The sequence below is a fragment of the Xiphophorus maculatus genome, chromosome 2, assembly GCF_002775205.1.
Source record: "Xiphophorus maculatus strain JP 163 A chromosome 2, X_maculatus-5.0-male, whole genome shotgun sequence".
Classification (NCBI taxonomy): domain Eukaryota; kingdom Metazoa; phylum Chordata; class Actinopteri; order Cyprinodontiformes; family Poeciliidae; genus Xiphophorus; species Xiphophorus maculatus.
The window spans coordinates 17,513,368-17,537,673 of record NC_036444.1 but is presented as its reverse complement, the minus strand read 5'-3'; the positions used below and the strand labels follow the sequence as shown (position 1 = coordinate 17,537,673).

Below are 24,306 nucleotides of genomic sequence, written 5' to 3'. Positions count from 1 at the left end.
TGCCTGCCACATTTTTGTTTCCCCTTTTATTGCCTGTGCTAAATCACACCTGCTCCTTTTTCGTCTATGTGCGGCCACACCTATGAATCGCTACTGTGACACTGTGCTTCATAGCAATCAAGCACCCTCTCAATCTGCACCAAAACAGCCTAATCCTCTCTGACAGAGAAAAACACCTAATGGCCCAGCTCACATCTCCACCAATTTCTGCAATACCTGGCCCACACTCAGAAGTGATGCATTTTCTTCATTTTTGGCCTCCTTGTTATTGCTTAGTTAATCAGAAATACCCCCTCTGTAAATATGAAGTAGATGCAGTGTATGCTAATGTCGTTTGCTTACTTTCTCCCTGTCAGATATGATTAGGTCAGGCCCATATCCTTACATTGATCTCAGCACAGAGCAGACACATTTCTCAGAGCAGCCATGGCTGCAGGCAGCTCTTTATCTGTGGTTTTATGTGTAACGTTTCCACGTCTCACTGAGGTTGCTATGCAGCAGCAGGTGGCTTAGACTCATGGTCAAACTGATTTTTAGGAAGCCTTTAGTTGCATTAACTCTAGTTTGGAAAAGTTTTTTTTTCTTTAGGGTATAATTTCCTCAGTTTTTTTTTTTTTGCTTTATTCCCTCTTTCTTTCTGAGAAAATGTTTTTTTTCTTAATAAACGAAACGCACCAAGTGGTTAAAAGATTAAAAAAATATAAAAATACACGGCATTTGTAAAGTCATTTAAAGCTGAGTTTAATCAATTATTATCGACTCTGTGCAGATTCCAAATTAGATACAGAGTGCAATATTACACATTCAAGGCTACACTTCTATAATGATATTATTAGAGGCAAATGCAACAATGATTATAATGACCGTAATCCTTGAAAGGGAGTGGGAAGTGGGAGGAGGCTAAACTGTGCTTTCTAATATGGCATGAGACTACCAGGTTAGGAAATTAAAGAAAAATAAATAAACTTTGGTCACTTTTTGACACAATCTGCAGAATTCCTAAGAGTAAACCAGTTCCTAATGGGTGCAATGATTTTTAAAATTTTTTATCTGCAGCTTGAAGCAGCTAGAACAAAACATATCTCCCAGCCTGCCAACTTTTTATCTGTGTGGTGTTGTGTACATCATTTTCGTGACTGAGTGAGGTTGCAGTCCAGGATGATGTAAGCCTGTGTTAATTCAGAGTGGACAGTGCAGCCTTTGTTCCTTGCCCTTTGCTGCTGCTCTGGAGCTGTGCAGAGCTCGTCTATGTGACCTCTACCATTGTAGCGCGACGTGAATTTGAAGCTTTGTTTTCTTGCCACAGTTGAATTTAAAAAAAGGGGGAACTGGCAAGTGCAGGCTTTCCGTTTGAAAATCCGTATTTTACTGTCTCTGTTACTTGATTCTTTTCTTTGCAATGTTGAAATATTTATCATTTTTATTATTCTCATAAGATACAGTGCAATAGAAAACTACTACTACTTCTTAAATGGTTCAATATTTTGTCCCATTATGTTTTTTTTATATAAAATCTGAAGAGTGGGGGAAAGTTTGTATTCAGTCACCTTTAGTCTGATTCGCCTGAGTAAAATCCAAGTCAAGGCCTTCAGAAATCAGTAGAATCCACTTGTGTGTGATTTAATCTAAAGATAAATCTATTTGTTCTGTGAAGGCTCTAAATGGAGCACTGTCCAATCCATCAAGCAAAAATATAAGGAGTGACTTTCCACCCAAACTGACAGGCAAGCCAAGGAGAGCCAAGAGGCCTGGTTTAGCTCTGGAGGAGCTGCAGAGATCCACAGCTCAGGTGGCAGAATCTAACAACCATTATTCATTCACTCTACAAATCTGGCATTAGTGAAAGTGACAAAAAAAACATTATTAAAAGAATGTCAAAATGAGCCCTATTTGCAGTTAGCCACAAGGCATAAATTGTTGAATATAACATATAAAGTTAGGCTCTCTGGTTGAGTTGTTTAGCCAACATTCAAATTGCTATCTGTGAATGAAGACTTACATTGCACTTTAGTCTGAACACGTAGCTTTCACCGCTGTGAAACATGGCAATGATAAAGAAAACTGCTACAAGCTGCTAAACACTTATGATCGGGGAGGTGATTCCCCTCCAGCAGGACAACAATCTTAGACATACTACTAGGGCTACAATGGAATGGTAAATTTCTAATTTACTAGAAAGTATCTATAGACCCTCTTCATCTAGCCAGGCTGAGCTTGAGCTAATTTGCAGAGAGCAATACAAAACAAGTTTAGTCTGTAGATGTGCAAAGCAGTTGTAATTGCAGCTTAATCTGCTTTTAAAATCTACTAACTCAGAGAGGCTGAATATATATATGTCAGACTTTTCAGACTTTGTGCTACTCTGTGTTGGTCTAGTACCATAACATAGTACATGCTGGTTAATGGATTTAACATAACAAAATGGGAAGGAAATCAAAGGTATAAATAGCTTTGCAATATGCTGGACTTATTCTGGTAAAGGGCTTTCCACAAATATGCAACAGATCAGCTTGAAAGAACTGTGAGGATTTACTTTCATGTTTTCTTAAAAGTGTTTCACTTTTTTGTGTGAAATTCAAAGGAAGGCCAAGTAGAGTCAGACCCTCTTTGATCTTTGTGCTGCTTTTGCATTGTGTCAAAAATGTGATCTAGACAAAACTTTTACCTTACCCTTTTGTAAAGATGAGATATTTGTTGAGGAAGCCTTTGTGGTTAGACATAATCAGCATTTTTACAGTCTCCAACAATAATCTAAAACCACAGGTATACTTAAGACAGGATGAGCAGTGTCAGAACCTACTTTGCTCTATTTCCTGACCTATTTGTGGTGTGTCACTGGCATTATACAGCAGTTGCAGAAGTACAGATTTACACTTTAAATTGACAGCATGTAACTGCAGTGACACTTCTCACGGCTGCTTATGTGATTCTGTGCTTGTTTTGTAATGTGTTTGCATGATGTGCATGTTGTTGTGGAACTGCAGCTGATTTTGCTTTTGTTCTCTCTTCAGGTCTGAACAACAACAAACTGATGCTTCATCTGGACAGCGTGAACTCTGAGCCTGTTTCTGCTGATTAATTGCAAACTGACATCATTTCACTGCCGACATTCGAACTGTACCAGACCAGCACCGCTGACCGACAACACAGGAACACCACCCAATTCCTGAGCGAACATCGTCATTACCCCATCCACCCACCCAGTTAGGAACCAGATGGCGCTTCTGGCCAATCAAATTGTGGATGCAAGAATACTCAGCAGTATGAACAGGAGAGTGGAGCTGTCTCAGTTCCTGAGAATCACCAATCAAAGCATTGTCACACAGGTAAATTCTGCTCAGGATGACAACCGCAAGAACAGGAAGTATCCCTGCCCGTTGTGTGGGAAGCGCTTTCGCTTCAACAGCATCCTCTCTCTCCACATGCGCACTCACACCGGGGAGAAGCCCTTCAAGTGCCCATACTGCGACCACCGGGCAGCACAGAAGGGCAACCTCAAGATACACCTTCGTACACACAAGCAAGGCATTCTGGGCAAAGGCCGTGGGAGGATCAGGGAGGAGAACAGGCTGCTTCATGAGCTGGAGGAGAGGGCCATACTCAGAGACAGGCAGATGAGAGCTGGTAACATCAGCCAACAGCAAACACCAGCTTTTCTGCAGACCGTTTCAACAGAATCGCAGTTCTCAGACGTCTCTGGGGCAGCAGATCTTCCACCACACCGAGCCACATCTCCTAAGGTGACCCCAGATGAATCCATCCAGCCCCAAAGCGCTGGCTTCCGCTGCTCCTTCTGTAAGGGAAAGTTCAGGAAGCAGCAGGAGCTTGAGCGTCACATCAGGATCCTGCACAAACCCTACAAATGCACTCTGTGTGAGTTTGCTGCTGCACAAGAGGAGGATCTCATTGGCCACGTTGAAATGACACACATAACAGCTGATTCGGGCCCAGGACAGAAGCTGTCAGTGGGAGCCAGTGATAAGGGGAAGCCCGCCGGGGAATTTCCTTGTGAGGTGTGTGGCCAGACCTTCAGCCAGGCCTGGTTCCTGAAGGGTCACATGAGAAAACACAAAGACTCTTTTGAGCATTGCTGTCAAATTTGTGGTCGCCGCTTCAAAGAGCCCTGGTTTCTCAAGAACCATATGAAAGTCCACCTCAACAAGCTTGCTGCTAAGACTAACATCCTCTCTGATCACGACTCCTCTGTTACCATGAACAATCTGACTCAGGACCATCCGAGCAACATCTACTCCCAATACATCTCCAGAATGAACAACAGGTTCCAGGCGCCCGAGCGAGCAAATTTACCTGATTACGACCACATGATGGCCACAGCAGGCACTGACATGAAGGTCAGAGAGGTGTTGGGGAGGATGATTTCTTCCGGTCCAGGTCCGCTGACAGATACAGAGAGTTCCTTGTTGACCTTAAATCATCTCCACCCTCAACTGAGCTCCACTAGCATGGAGTATCTGCAGAAAGTCATCTCAAACCGAGATGCTCTCAACAGCAGTGGTAGCTATGCAGGTTGGCAGATCATGCCACCTGGGCTCCCTGTTGATCAGCAAATGTACAGGCCAAAAGATCATCATCATCATCAGCAGCAGCAGCATCAGTGCTCCACCTATTTGCCTGAGAGGGGCGTCTCTGTAGATGATGGGAAACTGTGTCTCAGTGATGCAGATACTAAGGCTGTCAGCAGACCTGGGAGCCCAGGCAGCGTGAGTCACCATGGGCCAGCGGAGATGATCACAGAGGCAGGGAATCCCATCAACAATCAACCAGAATCCTCCTCTACACCTACAGGTACATAACAAATCAGCAAATGTTAATAAGTCTGAGAGCACTAAGAGCACTACTCATAATGGTGATGTTGAGGGTATTGTTTTAATGATAGATGCATCAATCAATATTTTATGAACAATTTCCAATATCTGTCTTTTTTAAAGTTTTCACCTTCTGGTATTGATTTTAGCCAATTCTGATTTCTTTGTAAAATTTATTAAGTGGGTAAATATAAAAATAAAGAAATATCCAAATTCATGTAAAGACATATCTGGAAACAGTTCTGATTAAAAACATTTTAACCACAAGTCTTTTATGGCATTTTTAGTTATATGTTTTGATGCACCTTGATTTTGTACAGTTTGTTGCGCTCGTGTGAATGTAGCTGACTCTAATATAATCAATGTGATGAACATGAACAGGGGATTTTCCTTTTCATAAAGAATTAAAATGTGTTTAAGTAGTTTTAGTGGTGGTGAAAGTTTAGATAGTATTTATAGTTAAGCTCAGAATTTTTCACAACCCTGGCAAAATTAGGTTCAAAGAAATCTTTTAACATGTTTTTTTTCTGACTGGAAGTAATGTTAACATTTTGGAGTGTTATTTGAAAAAAAAAATCAAATTTTTGACATTCAGATTTTGGAGTTGTTAATGATTGAGTTTTCACCGATCAAGATGATATTCAGCTAACTGTGTTACTAGCTGATGTATTGGTGAGTCCCTGCTTAAGTTGCCTAGATTGCCATTTATCGATTGTTTTTCTTAATATTCCAATTTTCTTCTTTTACAAATATGTGCTGTAGTCTTTCTGTCACTTTGAGTAGGTAGGAACGACGCCCAGGGTCAGTATCACACCACAGATATTATTTTCCACAAGGGCTTTGTCTTTCTTTTAAAGATAATGGCATCATGTTGAAATGTGGGGATAATTAGTACTCTCTATTTTATATCTGTCACATCCCCACCCCTTGCCTACGGGGGCACAAGATGTTAATGCATGCCATCTGGTGTTTTTAATGATTTGATATATACCACCCAGTGATTTTTATGATTTGATCTACCACCTGGTATTTTTATTGATAGTGTTCTTTTCCACCTGGTGATTTGGATGATTTGGCTCAATGGGTAGATGCCTTTCTTGTCATGGCATCCTGCTAACATGTTATCAAGAAGCTAAATTACTGCTGTAACAGTGTTGTTAAGAAAATAAATGAGACCAAACTTTGTTTTATTTCTTTCATTACTAATGTGTGTGTTTTATTTTGTTTATTCTCCCTGCTGGAGTAGAACTGTTATGTACATCTGAGTCTGATGCGCTCTGGTGGGATTTGATCCAGTATCCTCTTAAATGATGTCCGTATAGCAGAGATAAATGGATCAGGTCTAATCCCCTTAGATGTTTTGTTTCCATATTGTACGCACATACTGGTAGCTGCATATTTACATGTAAATGCTTGGCAGTTTTGTGGCCAAATCCCTCTCCGGTTGCTCTTTAAGAAACACATACAAACTCCGCTGTTTGCACTTTTCCCTCCTCTCCCATATCTCCGAGACCATACGGTGTCACTCCCGGAAACATTTATGATAGTTGGCTAGCTGAGGATTTGAGTGTGCAGAGTTCTGGGATGGCACATTCAGTATCAGACTCTAATTTCAGTCAATATTAAGCATGGAAACTAATTCATTGTAAAGGTCAGGCGTCATTGCTTTAGTCAATGATGGATCCGGCAGGCTTTCTCTCTCTCCCTCTCTCTCTTGGTCTCCCTCCTCCTCCCCTCTTTTCCTCCCTCTTCTTAGTCCTGTGTAATGGTAGACTCACTCTGGGGGCTTAGCACCGCATTGTTTAGCTCTGACAATATATCCCAGAGACCTCTGCAGCTGCTCCCTGCGCTCACAATGACAGATTAATTAACACAATCACACAGTGCTGGCCCTGGCTCAACGCACAGGTCTGCTGTGGGACAGATAGGTAAATCCTACACATATGGAGAACACGCACCACTTGATGAGGGTTTAATAACAAGGATAAGTTTTTTTCAGTGAAGCGACAGGGGGGTTGGGAGGGGAGTTTTGGAGGGGTTGCTTGTAACTGATCAAGCCTGTCTGTCTTGATGGCTGGACGTAGAGGAAGGGAGAAGGAGAGAGTGTTTTCTAATTCAGGAGAACGGAGATGCTGAGGAAGAATTACCACTGCCAGATGTTCAGCTTGAGGAACATTGATTAGTTCAGAATTACTGGCTGCATTATTCATCGTCAGCCTATGGTGGTCATGAAGTTATTGATGTTCTCAATATGGATAGCAAATATAGTACAGTGGTGGCTGTCAGAGTGAGCGAGTCTGCCTTTGCTGGAAACATTCAGACGCAGCTCTAGATTTAGATATTTAACTGCAAATGCCCAGCATCTTAAATTAGAAATTCTACTTTCATTGATTTCAAAAGGAGGGATGGTTACAAATGACTTGTCTGAATATCTAATCAGGACACAGTTTAAAATGCACTTTAGCTTTAATTATAATTTGAGATTAGGAGTTATAACTCTTTTTTTTTTCTTAAACGATAAACTCATAAAAGCTACATTCTGCAGCCCCCTGACCTACATTAGGCCAGTTACATCCACAATCTGAATAAAACATGGCTAAAAAATATGAAATCTACTGACAGTTATTAATTAGTCCCATTCAAAGCTCTTAACCTCAAGGTCAGTGAGCAGACACCATGTAATGGCGCTGTCCCTACATGTGTTTTGTTCCTTATTTCCTGCCTTCATGCCGCTCTTACTGTAAGCCACGAGAGCCTAAAGTGATAAGCGTCTGTAAAACTGTGAATGGTAACATGAGCAGTGGTTTGGCCAGAAACACAGATAAAGTGGGCTGCTGCATATAATATCGCATTTCATTTGGTTGCTCCAGTTACTTCCCTGTATCCTGTGTGTTTGCTAACAGTAAAAGCATCTTTTAACTTGCAATCTGGTGTAAGAGAACTGCATCATAGGCAGAGATGAGCCTCTCTGACTGGTTTGCCTGAAGAGATTACCTGTTGGCTTTTCGATCTTCCCCTCACTTCTGTCTTTTAATCCTCTTTTTAATTATTATTGCAGATATGAGGCTCAAATTAAGCTCAAAATGCTTGTTTTCCTAGCATGCAGATAAAAAGATTTACCCAGGGAGTTCTGAACACCTGCCTTGAAATATTGTTCCGCCGTCTCCTGAATGCCATTTGGCTTAATTGACTTGGAAACGTCCCAAATGCGTCATTGACTATGTGGTCTAATTAATATTAATAATATATGCTATTATAAACATCAAAGAACATCTGGTGCCCCTGTTTTTTTCTCCCCTCACTAGTCTTGTGTGCGACTCTCACTCTGTTTCATCTTAAACCAAACCAGCAAACATGTATCTGTGTTTTGCATTTCAGGTGCTTGATTACGATATGAAGTGCTGTAGAAAAGTATTTGCTCCTTTGTACATTTGTTTCTGTTTCTGTTTTTTGTTTGTTTGTCACAGTTAGATACTTTAGATAGTCAAAGACATTTTTACATCAACCAAAGATGACCTCAATAAATGCAATAGGCAGTGTTTGAATGTTATTTATTAATTAAAAAAAACTGTCCAGTCATTGACGTAGTCTAGAAAGGATTACAAAGCCATTTCTGATTGAGAATCTGAACCACGGGGAAAAACCTTCCTTCTGAATAAAGAGAAAGCATTGAAGAGTGTTATAGCTTCCAAATTTACTCCAAAACCCAACAAAATAACTGAGAACAAAGTGAGCACTGAGGGGTCTCACTTTGCTCAATTAAGGTCAGCATTCAAGGTTCAACAAACGAAAGAAACAGAGTAAAAATGGCATCCAAGGAGGAAAAAAACTATCTAGATGATTGGTAAGACTATTTTATTTGGATTAATGAGACAGAAAATGAACTTTCTGGGATGCTTGCAATCTGATACAACTTAGATAAAAGTTGTATTAGACAAATCATTTCAGAAAATCGCAAGCAATTGGTTCAGGACCTCAAGCATAGTTGAGTTATCCTGCAGAACAATAACACAAACTACACCAGCAGGTCCACCTCTGAACGCACTGGACTTAAATTGCACTAGGATTCTGTGACATGTCTTTAAACAGCCTGTTGATGCTTGAAACCTTCCAATGTAACTGAAGCTGCAAGCAAGAGTGGCGCTAAATTCCTCCACTGCTATAGAGAAGACTCATTGCCAGTTATCACAAATGCTTGATGGTAGTCTTTACTGCCAAGGGTGGCGCAACCAGTTATTAGGTTTAGGGGGTAATTACTTTTTCACATATGGCCAGGTTTCTTTGAATAGCTTTTTTGCCTCTATTGAAGAAATCATTATAAGAAAGGTATGTTATCTTTGTCTGGAATTAAAATATATTTGATGATCCAAAACATTTTAGTGTGGCATAAAAGAAAAAAACACACACACACACACGAATTGTATATGGGGATAAATATTGTTCACATCACTGTAAGGAGAGGGAGAGCCAAAGCCCTGCTGTATACAGAATTTGATATCTACAATATAACTGCCAAATGCCCATGTAAGCAAATAATATGTGAGAATGAGATTGCATTGACGGGGATATATGGCTGTAAATCTTAAAGCCCATTTCCATATGAAATGAATCACTTGTCCAAGCCCAGCTGCATACTTTTTTTTTTCCAACAGACATGGCTCACTTGAGGAATTTATTTATTTATTTTTTATTTACCTTTTTCTCCCCCCTCTGCTGTGAACACATCCAGCAAGAAATGGATAACTCATACGCATCACTTCATTAGATGCTCTGTGTTAGGTGAGAGAGGCTTGGGTTTGTAATGATGCAGTAATTGGAGTTTTGGTTGATAAATCTAAGCTCTAAAATTACTCCCCTCACATAATGTGAGCCTCAGCACTGTAAGTAAATCTTAAACTGATTAAGTTAGCATGAACCAGGCAATCACAAAGATGGCACCCATCCAAAGGAAGAGAGAGGAGGGGAAGAAAAAAAAAGGAGGCAGAGGGAGTCTTCATGCTTTGTGTTGGTTTTACGGCTCTCGTGAAGGCTGGCAAATGGGTTTAGGAAGGTCCTCACTGGAAGATGAGGTCAGATATGTGTGTTTTCTGCATTTGCAGCATGCCCGTAATGTCATCGTAATTTAAGCCACAGAATAATTGAGATATATAGTGTGTCTAAAAGAGTTCCATTAAGATGTTTGGATTTCTGTCTTTCTCTGTGTGTGTGTGTGTGTGTGTGTGTGTGTTTGTTTGTTACTGGAGAAAAAGGGTGTGGCACTGTTTAGGGTCTCTTTCCCGCTCTCACACGCCCATGCACTTTTAATGTACGCAGACATTAAATCACACGTATTTTACTGCACACCGCACACACGTGATCATATACAGGGTAAAAAGGGGAGAACTGACTTTACTTCAAGGGCATGATTTTTCAATTTCAGCTGTGACTTTTCAATCTCATTAAGTAGAGCTCAATATAATTAATACGTGGGTGTTATTTTACGGTTTTGTAAATCGTAATAGTCAAGAAAACAGCCCTCCCTTGCTCTACCATTCAGTTCAAAATTATGGTTTTGCCCACTAAAGTGGGAAAAAAAATAGAGTTGCTACTACAGATCATTAGATTTGGATTTACCTCAGAGAATTACCTTAGGGTCAGATCCTAAGGTGTATGAAATGGATATTTCTGAGGCGGGGATGAATCACTGCAGTAACTTAGGTATTAGTCCATTAAAGAAGAACAATAAGGCATCAATATGCATAGAATTAAATTAATGGTGGTGGGTTTATCTCCCCATCCCAGACGCATCCCTAAAAGACACAGTATAATGTATGACCTGACCTTCAAATGCCAGGAGAGTGTTGGGCAATAAACTGCCAATATTTGTGGCTTAATGGCGCCGGATGACTTTTACTGTAATTGGAATGGCAGCGAAACAGCTGGGCTGTTTAAAGACAGTGTGAGGCAGAGGTCTGAGACAATCACTAACTCAAAATGGTCACATGGTGTGTGTTTAACCCTGCAGGGTATTTCTCTGACGGCTGTAAGGATAAAAGTGTAGGTAAACAGAGGGAAGAAGACGGTTGGATTACATTTAATTAAAAGTTATGCCGTGCGAGATCAAATCTTGTATCCAGATGGCTATTATTCACAAGCTAAAAAGGAGAAAAATTACCCTTTGTCATTTTCCACAATAACACACTTTGTACTTTTTGAATTATGTTTCCAACATGCCATTTTTCAAGTATGAAGCAAAAATAAACTCAGTTACAGTAGATGGCGTGGTTAATCAGGGCCGCTCACATGTCGACGTTATTTTTGACTCAGAAACCCACTTTACGAGCTTTGATGGAGCGCGGCTTGTGTCTGCAACATCTGCCTTGTTCTAGTTGCTTAACAATTTCACTGTTTATTATTTCTGGAAGAATCTTGTTTAGTGTTAACATCTTTGGGTGTATTTATTGCACATGGTGGTGGCGTCCATACTGTAAGATGATGGATCACTGGAGCTGAAAGCTGATTACAAGCTTGATTTACTGCAGGGCAGCACTTAAATCATTCAACTCAGCCTGGTGTGAGATTGCAACATTTTTCATGTTTAGACAACTGGTCTTGGTGCATGTAGAGCAAAAATGTTCAGAATGCCTCTTATAACAATAGATTCTTAATCTGATTTGAATTATAACATGTTTCTCTTGTTATTCTTTTCGTTAGGTGAGAATGTCTACAGGTGTCCAATCTCCAGTGACTACACAAGTGCACAGACAGCCTCTCTCAGTTTCCATCTGGACCGCTACCACTTCCCCCACTGGCAGAACAGCAGAGATCTTTCTTCTCCTTTGCAGCCCAGTAGCAGCAGCAGCTCCAGTCCCAGCACCAAACACGGACCAAGATCCAGAGAAGACTGGAGTCCAGCTGCGGGACAGTACCTTGGTCTGGAGTGCCACACCGAGGAAGCCATACTTGCCACAAAGCAGTCCAACCCCAATGATAAAGATGTGGAAGCCTCTGTGTCAGGTAAAACCAGAAAGTCCCAGTACGAGCCATTGGATTTGTCCGTCAGGCCGGAGTCTGTCCCATCTCAACCAGCTTTGTCTTCTGCTGCACTGGTGCAGCTCTCTGGCCTTTTTAGTAATGGGCTCTCGTCCACAATTAGCCGCCGGCTAATAAGTTACCCAAATTCAGGAGCTGAACTCAGTATGAAACCAGCATATCAGTGTGACCTTTTGTTGCAGGGAACAAAAGAAGACATGAACTCACAATCTGCAGGCTCCATGGGTCACGATGTTGAGGTTGCATTTGAGACATTTGAGAGGGAAGATAAAAATGAAGATTCTGCAAAGTGGAAGATGCTGAAAAATGATGCCCCTGAGTCAAAGGAGCTGGGACAGACCACTGCTGATTTTGAGGGTCAAGGCGGAAAGAATCAAACCAAGCTTGGTCAGTGGGGAAGAGCTGTGGCTGATACTCCCATCTCCTCTTTTGAGAGCTTGACTCCAGGACGGGAAGACTCACTCCTGCACCAGGGTGCACTGCTCTCCTTCCTCAGGTCCCAGGGGAACCTGAGCAGCCCACCTGTGAGTGCACACAAAGTCAGTGTAAACGGCGGAGATAATATGGAGAAAGAAGCTGGAGGTGAGGATAAACTTATCAATCATACAGGAGCAAGAGGTATTCATACCTCTTGAACCTTTTCACATAACATCCACAAAGTTCAATGTATTTTATTGGGAGTTTTATTCTAACTCATGAACATGCATTGATCTCAACCATTCCTTAGTAGCTCTGGCTATTTAGGGTTGTTGAATCTATGCCATAGTATCAATCAGTATGCAGTCAATGGTTTTCTTCCATTGACTGTATTTAGAATCATCCGCATATTTCCCCATCAACTCTGACCAGCTTCTCTTTCCCTGTTAAGGAAATGCATCTCAACATCTTAAAGCTGATGTGTATTGTTAGTTCCCCCACATATAACACTTTGCATGTAGGCTAGAAAGATCAAACTGGGTCTCATCGGACAAGAACACTTTCCTCCACGTTTGCTGTGTCTCCTACAAACTACAAACTTTAAATGGGACTTAAAGTTCTTTTTCTCACCATTCTTCTTTAAAGAACAGTTTGGTAGAGTGCACAACTATTACTTGTCCCGTCAACAAGTTCTTCTACATGCTGTGGATCTTTGAAGCTCTTTCATTATTACCATGAGTTACCAAGTGCCTTTAAACTTAGTCAGTTTAGGTTGACTACCATGTTATGCAACTAAAAACATAATATGGTTTGTTATATTTTTAGTTGTGCCGTACTCTCTCCATTTTTGGATGATGGATTAGAACTAAATTCACCTTAAACTGCCCCACAACTTTATTTCTGGCCTATCTGGTGTATTATTTGGTTAATCTGAGTTTAGATTACACATGTGTGGATTCCATTTGCTGGGTGACTTCTGAAGCTGGTTAATTACTCTGGATTTATTTTAAGGGTGCCATATTAAAAGGTTTATAAATTTTAGCTATAAAAAACATCCTCTTTCCCCTTTACAATCAAGCAGTACTTTGTAGTGATCCATCACATAAAAACCCAACATAGTGTACTGCAGTTTGTGGATCTAGCATAACAAAATGTAAAGAAAATGCAAAGCTCAAATTTGAATGAATGCTTTTGCAATGCATTGCACAATAAAAAACATCTGTCACTGGCGCCAATTTCAGATAGTGCTCTCCCAAGATTCAAAGGTATGTGATGCCATCTAGTGGACAAAGCCTAGCTGGTCATCATCTTGTTATCTACTGATAGATGCTTCACAGCAGACTGCTCGAGTTAACTGGGGCTCAAACTTCAGGGCCTGCATCTGCACGTGACGTCGCCAGCCACATGTACTGTGCTACACGACTCCAAAAAGAGTTTTTGGCAGGATCTCAGCCTTCATCCCCCGACAGCGGGAGTGTGAAGAGCGAGTGTGAGTGTGTGTGAATCGTGCCAATTATGAACAACACACTTCCTTTATACTTATAGCACTTGAGGTTTTTTTCCATTCTTCTCTTCCCAGATCTTAACTCACATCTCAAATAAAGGCTAAATAAGACACAGGTGTGTGGCACTGATTAGCTATACACTTTAAAGGATGATATAATCTCCTTGTGTGATAGGTTACAAATCGCCAAGCCGATGGAGCCCACTGATGGAGAGGCTTAAGCTCTTGTGCTGGTGTGATATGCTTGCTGAGTGCAGATTTAATAATGCTGTCTCTCAGGAGAGGGAATCCAACAGCTGGGGTCTTTGATATGCATGTATTATGAGTGCAACATGATACACCTTCCCTCTGATCCCCCTCTTATTCAGAAACTCAATATGTTCATGTGAAAGACAGGAAAGTGCCTGTCAACTCCATTAGGGATTAACATCTGTTCCCTTTCTTTATGATTCTAACAGCAAGATGTAGTTTTCTATTTGATTGTACAGATGGTTATTATAATATGCAGAGAAATGCCCCTCCCCTCCACCTCCTGTCTTATAGCTGCTGCACTGTTTGTGTTTCTTTCTCTGTTTTATTGTTTATGATGCTAATTGGATTAAAATATTACACAGGATTCCAAAAGGCAGAGAGATTTTTGGTTTGTGCCATTCAAAGCGCGTTTCAGTTCACTTTAAGATGTCTGCTAGTCATTAAGGCACATTTTTCCCATTCAGCATATTCTGCTGCAACTGTTGCCTATATTTCTCAGTAATCTGATCAATGTGAGCTATTTTAGGCGTTCCCTGCCTTCTGTTTGCTGCAGATTGATCGTTTTTGCCTCGTCCCCGAGGAAGTGAATGTCAAAGATACAATAAACACCTGTCAGTCACAGTGGACAGTGAGATGAGTAGCTGACATTGGGACTCCACTGAATGTCCTCCAAAAACCGAACTGAGCAGGTGGCCCTGCAGTCTGTCCTGTCTTCCGTGATGACCAGGTGGCTTTGTCACGGGGCTGTCTCCTGTTGCCCCCATCCTTACCATACTGGATGGCACGTCGAGTGGCATGGTGACATATTGCCGGGCAGTTTGGACATGGAGTGATGTGTTTGTGATGACAGTTCGGGTCGGCTCCAATGTGCCAGCAGTGGTAATTGGCCAGATGGTGACCTCTGGTTGAACCTGTCTGCATGCTCATTATTCTCATCGAACCCTCCCTTGTGTGTTAAATGGTCCGTCAGTGTTGCACTACTCGGCCTAAGCCACTAGATGGCAACATTTACCATATTTAGCCCGAAGCATGTCTTTAAAATATCTCTCTTCTGCCCACATTGGCTATTGTAAGTCTTTTAGAAAGTCAGACTTTTAATATGTAGAAAAATGAAACACACTTTTTTCCATGTTTTTATTTGACGCAGCCTGTGTTTAATAAAAAAAAACAAAAACTAAAATCTTTAAAGAAAACAAAGTGCTAAAGTGTGCAGACTCTTAAACTAATATATTGTATGTTGATCGTATTACAGATCTTGGCCTTTGTGAGTATTAGTCTATAGCATGACACATCTTCACTTTGCTGCATTTTTGCCTCCCCTTTGCAAAAAAGATTAAAAACTTCTTGGTTTTGGTGGTGTGCTTTGTGTTTCCCTCAAATATCCTCTTCATCTTCAGCTTTCTAAAAAGAATGTAAAACTTTGAAGGTTTAACCTTCAAGCTCATGATGAAGCTACCAACATGTTTCACTGGTATGACATTCTTTTGATCAGACTTTTGATGAGAAGGTTCTCTTTAGACTCATCAAAAAATATTTCCCCACATCACTTTTGATATATGAGAATATAGATGTGAATTTACTGCAGTGCCAGTAAAAAAAGTAACAGACTGAATGAGTGGTGCAGACTCTGAATATATATATATATACAGTATATACACACACACACACACACACATACACACCCACCCCACACAGGCCCTCCCCTACACACATATAAATATTATGGCAAATTGTTGTCACATCTTCATTGCATCCAGAACTTGCCAGAAATTCCAGCAGCTTTTTAAATGTTGCTTTAGGCCTCTTGGCAACTGTTCTGACCAGTTTTTTCTCTAATTTTTTCTTACATTTTTAAGAGAGAGGGTGGTGTATTGTGTAGTAGTAGAGCAGGCTTCCTGTATGCAGTGGCTATTAGAAAAAGGTACATGTTTTGCACTCTTCTCTCTTTACCAATTTTCTGTGTGAACAATTACTGTAATAATATTAGTAACACTGACAATTGGTAATGTTATTTTTGGACCATACTTCCTCCATTTAATAGTGACTGTTTTCACTGTGTTTCACTGTGTTTCACTGTTTTATCTAGTGCTGTGTAAATTCTTTTATAGCCTTCCCCTGACTGATACCTGTTGATAATGAGATCCTGCTGATGCTATGGAAGCTCTCTGTCCATGGCCTTTCCTGCAGGACCCAGAAAACATTTGAATAAATGTGTTATGCAGAAATAGTATTATCTAGATAATCAGCCTGGCTATCTGCTCACGTATAAAATCTGCAAATGCTGCTTTAGCCTCTCATCATATTCTTTGTACTTTTTAAAAAAAAGACATTGCCTTTGTAACAAGAGTGGGTGACGTTCCTTTCGTTTCATGACGTGACTCTCCAAATTATCCCTTTGTTTCTTGCAAATAAGAGAAATGTGTATAACTAATTGGTAGTAATTCAGATCACTCAACAGATTCATCTGGTATCTCTTTTAAAGAGATTTAAAAACTAAGAATAGTTTGGATTTTTTATGGAGTTTAACTCTTTAAAACGTTGTTGTTACCTGTAATGGTAGAGAAAGGGATGAGAGTGACTCAAAGGAACAAGAACAAATTTTGAGTTGGGTACAAAAGACCTTTACTTCAGACCTAAAATGTCTGCCTGGAATGTATTCAGAGAGCATCTTAGAGAGTTAGGAAGGAACGTCACCAGTAAAAGCCAGTTTTGATTTTATTTTTTTTATGAGGGTAAAAAAGTGCTTTGGTTTTAGGCTTTCTGGGACTAGCTGTTAGTTTCAGCTTTTAGGTCTATCTAATCTGGATTTATATGAAATATAAACGCCAAAAGAGCTATCTTCTACATGTAAGACATTAACTGCTTTTACACTTTTGACAGAACTTCACTATAAAACTCTCCCTTTAACTAATCAGCCAAATCATCTGCATCGTCATTGGCCATCAGAGCAGACGTCTCAGATGCATGAGAACAAGGAATATGAGAAGATCAATAAAGAAAGGATTAAGAATAAAAGAACATGGAGAGCAGAGAGAAAGAAAAGGCTCTGATTTGAAAGGTTGAAAGGGGTGAGTCATTATCTCTTTGTCTGACCTCTGTGTACCCTCCGCGGAGAGGGTGACAGAGAGCGAGAGAAAAGGAAAGAGAAAAGGAGTGAGAAAGATCACCGTAGATGGAGATAGATGGAGCGACAGCGAGGTGAAAGAGGAGCGGTAGTGCGGCTGTCTCTGCGAGCAGATGTCGTTTGAGGGCAGCGAGAGGGCAGCGTAGCCTGCCTTTGTGCCGTGCTTCGTCCCATAGAGATAATGAAGGGTGGAGCAATGGGAAGGATGTGCAGTCATCACTCACTGTCTGTGTGCCATCAGAGCTCAGGCCTGTGTCATCCGTCACCATTCAGCTCCTCGGGCCCCCGTCGGCCACGCCACTGTCATCATGGTCATTATCTCAGCCTGTGACACGCAACACACTCGCCTCACACAGCACACAGACACATAGATTCATGCAGCTCCAAATACATGTGTAAAACCTCGTGTGCATATCTGTGTAAAGCAAGTAATGATATATTGCTAAACACTGTTGATGGAAATCCCAGAGTCAAAATACAATGTGTTCACTAATAGCTTTTAAATATGAATTTTACTGCAAAGCAATACAATGTTTTTAAACAGACTAGGCCTTAGAAAGGATAGTGGAGGTGAATGAGTGAACCTCTGACTAAAGATTGCACAGAGAATTTTCTAAATTCAGTTGAATAACTAAAACTATGCAAAACCCTGGAAAAAATTAAAAAAATGTGGCTGCTGACATGTACTGGATGTGGATGTGGTGGCAGACATTTTTCCATGGAACATTTACTTTACTATAAGAATATCAATGACTCTTCTGAAAAATAACAATAGTTGTGTCAAATTATAACTACTGTCAGTTTATTTTTGCCCAACATTGTTATAATCTTACCACATTTACCCTTCTATATTTTTTCAGTCATTTTTTGCTTTGACTTTTTCAGGTGCAGTAGGAAGACATTTTCCTCTGACCTTGTATTATTAACATGCATAACCCACTGAGACAAACAAAGATTTGAAGTTATTTTTCTGTTATCAACTTTAAGGAAATGATTGTGAATCAAAGAATAACATCTACTAGCTGATGATATTGATATTGATTTTGGTTTGGTCAGGGGGCATATTTCATTACAGTCAACTGGTCGAAATGGGAATCAGAACCACAATCAATTGAAAGATGTAATGTGACATTTTCTGGAAATTATATATATATATATATATATATATATATATATATATATATATATATATATATATATATATATATATATATATATATATATATATATATATAATTAAAAAAACAATTACTGAGAGAAATAAATATATATGCAGTGGTGACATACATTATTTCCAAATAATTTGTTTATGAAGTTGAAACGAAAACAGATCTAAGTAAAGTCACAGTTCAGTGCCAGTAGATGAGAATTTCGAAACAGATTTCATTATTAGACAAAAATTTGTGGTGGAAATGCCAAAGACTCAAATTATATATTTTTTGTATGTAAAGATACATTTGGAAAAAGGTTTCAACCATAACATCCAAGAAAGTTTCTGGCCTCAGGATTAATCTGGCAACCAGGTTGTTTACACAACAATTAACTTTATACATACAGCTGTTCTGCACTTGCTTTTAGTTAACTATAAAGCTCTTTTCAGATCATGTGGTTGTGAAAGTTTCATTATGTTGTCTATTTAATGTCCAACACCAAAAATGAACAGCAGTCTTATAAATGGTTGCCTCTTTTGGAGCTGTATAATAAAATAAATCCTTATTGCAGATTTGAAATGACAACACAAAAAGTTGCATTTAGCAACTCGTACTGGACTTTTGTTGGAGCTTTATGAATAATTATTCAAACTTTCAGCAGAAATTATAACTTCCATAAATATTAAATTAAGCTTTTTTCCTTAACTCCATTGTCAAACTAGAGGATTGTAAAATGAATTCTGATTTTCTCTCTAATGTCTCTAACACATAAAAACTTATTTGTGTAGACATGTTTTTTTAATTTGCCAATTAAATGGACCAAATAATGACAAAAGTGATTTTAACATAATCGCCAATTATGGATCAAAGCCTTTGTTCCCAAACTTAATTTGTTTTTGTCTAAACTCAAAATAAAATGCATCACAGAAAATATATTTATAAGGAGTTTAATTTTTATGTATTGAGTAAAAGTAGAAACAGATCGGCTGGTAATTGGCAGATTTTGAGCACAGCTAAATTGACTTCATAACTACTATTATCCTTAATAATTTAATTATATTGTTGCACTAGTGTTCTTTATTCATTATTGTCTGGGCGGGAAGAAGGGCAGAGAATAAAGGGGAAGACATGCAGCAAATGGTCAAGAAACAGGAGTTGTGCTGCATATGATGGACCTGCTCTGCCACAGAGCCAGGCTGATGTTATGATTATGCATGTATTAGCTTTCAAAACAGTAAAATACACACAACAACCAAAAATATGTCAACACACATTTTAATAATGCGCTAAAATGTAAAAAGTAGAAAAATAAAACAAAACAATTTAAAAAAAAAGCAAGACATACGTCCTAAAGATAAAATGAACAACGATTCTGGACAGGCCAGATGATATGCAGAGAAGTCAGTAATTAGTAACTCAGTTTTACTATTATCAATCAATGAATCAATCAATCTATCAAAGAACTTTTCATAGTTAGATGCAAAATAAAGCACTTCACAGAAATTAAAATCAAAGCATACCGATGGCAATAAACCCCAGACAATGCTACGCTTTCAAAACAGTATATTAATCATCAACAGGAGAAAATTGTCACATAAAATTAGAACTTAGGTAACATAGCGATGCTTCACATGAGAAAACAGACAGATTTACTCACTAAAACACTTACTATTAATGTACTTAACCATAAGTATAATAACATATATTTTCCTTCATTTATGATGAAATTAAAAGGTAGTAGCATAGAGTTCAAAGTAAATAATGTTAAGTTATGAAGATCAAAAAGCAATAGAATTGAAGGTAAAAGTGATAAAGTGTAAGGAACAGATTGAACAAAAGATGCACAAATAAAATGAATTAAAAGAGGAATAAATCTAAAGTAAAATGATTAAAATTCAACTAAAAGTCAGGCTGAAAGGCTACAACAATTACCTCAGCCTCAGATGCCCTCATGTCTACAGGAAGGTGAGGACTGTAGAAAAAAATCAAAAAGCCTCATAGTGAGTTTTACACTTTAAGTACCAAACCCAGTACTACTTCTGAAAACATGAACACAAATCTCCACTCGGTTAAACACTAAGCAAACCCTTCTTCATTCTCCATTTACATTTATTTACCAGCACATACATAAACTCTTATGTACGTGTTTATCTGAATGTAAGCGGCTGCTATGAAGCTCGGGCTTGAGCCGACTGTGAAAAGCGGATCATGTGGTGAGGAGATGGATGGCTCTGAGCCCACTGCTGTCTTCCCTAATTGTAAAATATTAGTTACATTAGTCTCTGGCCTGTGATTAATGGAACTTATTTGGAGGTTGCCCTCTCTCGGACCTCCCCTCTCCTTCTGGTGGGGGGGAAAAAAGGAGGGAGACAAGGTGGGATGGTAAGTAAGGTAACAGAAATGGAGAGAGGGGGATGCAAGCAGGGTAACAAGCAACTAATGTGGACATAAGGCCTTTAGGCTTCTTATAAACTCAGTTTATGAGAGGCTGTAGACTTGTTCCCACTGTCTATATGCAATCACAAAGTATTTAACAAGACTGAGGAAACTCTGCTCAGTTTATTAAGTTACACCACATGTGTGAAATCTGAGAATGTGAGATGAAAGCGATGTGCCAGAGCCAAATCACAGAATCAAAAGTGTTTATATTTCCCCAATTTTTTCATTTCCAACAGTAGAGGCTTGTGGAAGTTGAGGTGAGTCAGGTGGGCTGCAAATTGCTCTCTACCTGAGTTTTCTCCTGAGTTTTGTCCAAACAGTTTCCACACAAACTCCTCTATGCCACCCTGATAACATTCAGACATGTCAGACCTCATCCTCTCTTTGACTACTGTGTGGAAATGTGTGTGTTTGTGTGTCCTTTACGGCCATCAGGTTATTATACACCGACAGATGGGGCATTACCTTTTATTGCTCGCACCTTCTGTGAGTTTTCCCTCTTTTCCCCCCCAAAAACACCTTTTTTATGTAGATGTGAAAGTGAGTGTTCAGCCGCGTGCAGCTGTCTCCCCTCCGATGAGGAGCATGATAGAGAGGAAGAGGCGAGGGTGGGGGTGAAAGGGCTGAGACAGCCCTCAGTTTTTGGGAAGTGAAGTCAAATGACATCAGCACATAATGGTTTACTGTAACCATGAATCACAGAAAAAAAACACACACTGCAGTGTGAGACAGAGGGGAACAGAGAAAGTTGTTATGTGAGGTAACATCTCAAAAATAGCACTGCGGTGAACAAGGACACTTGGCTGTCTAGGTAGAAAGGTAAATGAGTCAGCCGGCTGCGTTTTTGTTTTGATCTTAGCTGCACCTTCAGGCTTCAGTGTCATACAGATTTCTGCTGAGGCCACAGTCAATACTGGAAGCTATTAACGGTATGCGTTGTTGTTTGTATCTTAAGGGTACATGGTGTGCTGCGTCATGTTGCTTCACTTTTGTTTGCTGTGAAACTATGTAGCAGGCACTAAGGAGGTGGATAGACAGGAAGTTTTGGCATGCATTTCTGCCCAGCTGCAGACGTCTGTCATTCCTCGGGTTCAACACTTGTGTGCATGTTTATTTATCTGTGTGTAGGGGTGTGCGTGCGTGGATATGTGTGTATTTTTACTCAGAGCAGGAAATGTGAGCGAAAACACGCAAGCCTTCCCATAAATAAAAACCTATCATCACGTTAGTCGTCATAGAGTTTCATTGTATGCTAATTTTCAAGCGATTAACAAAATGTCAGTTTAATTTGTCCTTCACTCATAATACACTTATTTGAAATGGTTTTTACTATAAATACCTAGAAGGTACAATTTCCCTGTTGCTTGTTCTGCCAACATGTTATTGTCACCTCAGTAGGAAGACATTTCATGGATATTCTTGGCAGATATAAAAACCTCACGTTTTCTTGTGCACCATGTTTCCCTACTTCCTTTTCCACCTGATTCACAGTGGATTAAAAAAATATGTTTCTTGTTAAAGCAATTTGTCTTTGTTCATAAACAAAGATACTTTATGTTGTTGATTACATACATCTTTCAAATTAGTGACACGTGTTGTTTTCCTCAATGATTGATTTTATTCAACTTTTTTTCCCCATGCTTTCCATTCTCATCACAGTACTGAAACTGCCCTCGTCAAAGTGTTCATTGATATCCACATAAATACAGACTGTGGAAGAACCGGAGTGACCGTTTTGTTGGACTTCAGAGCTGCGTTTGTCCCAACAAGATCTAGAGAAACCAATAAAAATACTTTTGTTAGTTTATAAATTGCTGAATGGCTTTTCACCAAAGTACATTATAGTCCTGTTGTATCAACCTTTCAGAGCACCCAGTCTTCTGGTTCAAGTCTACTCTGCATCCACAGAACCAGAACTAAACATGGAGAACAGCATTTTTCTATCACCAATCTGGAACAAACTCCCAAATAGGTGGGAGTTTGCTCCACCATTCACAAGGCTGAAAAACACCACCTGCTTAGCGCGTTTGGTTAATAACAACAACTATAACAACGGTCAATATATTTGATTTATATTTGATTAGTATTATTCTGGGTGATTTTGATGATTGCAGTTTACAAAATGTAATATTTGTTGCCGTTTTCATAAGTGATGATCAAAAACTGAGTAATACAGCATTAATATTAGACTCTTTCATAGCAATTATAGCTTATATACAGTCACTCCAAATTCTGTAGACATGTTTAACCAGAAAAAAACTATAACCAAAGATTTATAATTTATATGAAGAGTAAATTCAACCTCATTAAAAATGTAGCTGCCACAAATTTAAGATTAATTTTGGCGGTGCAGAGACATTTACTTGCTTTTGGGCAGCTAACAGCGAGTCTGGAGGAGCTGCAGAGATCCACAGCTCAGACAGGACAACCGCTAGCCATGAAAAGATGCAATCTGTGTTGACAGACCACACTGTAAGCTCATGGAAGATGGGATGAAATCAAAATGGAAGTTTTTGGCAAAATTGAGAGAAAACTAACACTGCCCACAATCCTGAACATAGCGTCAGCATGTTGCTGTGAGGATGCTTTTTTTCCAAGAGGGAATGTGAACCCAATTAAGAGTTTATACAAATTGGCACTGAGTTAAATACAGGGATGTGCAAGAAGAAAACTCTTAGAGGCTGGAAAAGATTTGAGAGTGGGGAGGAGCTTCACCTTTGACTAGGACAGCGGCAATAAACATAAAGTCAGCGCTACATTGTAATGGCTTTATTTAATGGATAACCATGTCTAAAACTAAAGCACCTCAAACATTTCAGTTTTTTATTTGCATAAAATATATAGAACCATGTCCCTTATACTTAACAATTATGCAAAACTTTGTGTTGGTTTAGTCCATAGAGTTTGAATAAATTAAGTTTATGGTTAACATAACAAAATGCATAATAGTTCAAAGTGTGAATATTTTTGCGAGGCACTGTAAGTTGTTAGTTACTTCAGAAGTTGAAATGTTGAACAAAAAATTTATTTTTTTGTACTAATGTGTCTTTTTTTGTTTTCTCTGTGCTCCTTCTCCTTGTTTCCAGTTCGGAAGCCATTCCAGTGCAGGTACTGCCCCTACAGTGCCTCCCAGAAAGGAAACCTGAAGACCCACGTCCTCTGTGTTCACCGCAAGCCCTTTGACAACAGCCTGTATCCCGACCGCCGCCTACGACGCTCGCACACACCCCAGGCCCCCTCCAGATTGTCTCTGGGAGTCACAGGAGATGGTCGTGCGTCAGGGAGGGACCAGATCAGTGTGCCATCGCTGTGTGGGACTTGATGCTGCCATAGCAACCGAAGATACAGACAGACATGATAACTGTTTTAGCCTCACCTTGAAAGGGTTAAGATGATTGAGATTGTTATAAAAAATGTTAACGACCAACCTTGATGTACATTCCAGTGTTTACTTGAAGAGCCACAGTACGTATTTATCTGTAGCAAAAGAAGCTGCCTATAATAATAAAGTCCATTGTGATGTGAAAGTGTAGCAAATGTGCTTGGTGCTGTTTATTTTTT

The 24,306-nt window shown here is 39.6% G+C and overlaps 1 protein-coding gene across 1 annotated transcript; it reads left to right on the top strand.

The window, feature by feature from the left end:
* The first annotated feature begins 924 nt into the window (after nt 1-924).
* LOC102222616 (zinc finger protein 536) lies at nt 925-24,267 on the top strand. Its single transcript, XM_023349920.1, has 4 exons — nt 925-937; nt 3,172-4,806; nt 11,520-12,440; nt 23,832-24,267. Exons 1-4 carry the CDS (start codon nt 925-927, stop codon nt 24,065-24,067), a joined length of 2,805 nt encoding a protein of 934 aa, XP_023205688.1. The 3' UTR covers nt 24,068-24,267.
* The last annotated feature ends 39 nt before the right edge of the window (nt 24,268-24,306 follow it).

Coding starts and splice junctions, on each gene's coding strand:
- LOC102222616 (XM_023349920.1), top strand. Junction 4,807..11,519: donor ATCCTCCTCTACACCTACAG/GTACATAACAAA, acceptor TCTTTTCGTTAG/GTGAGAATGTCTACAGGTGT. Junction 12,441..23,831: donor TATGGAGAAAGAAGCTGGAG/GTGAGGATAAAC, acceptor CCTTGTTTCCAG/TTCGGAAGCCATTCCAGTGC.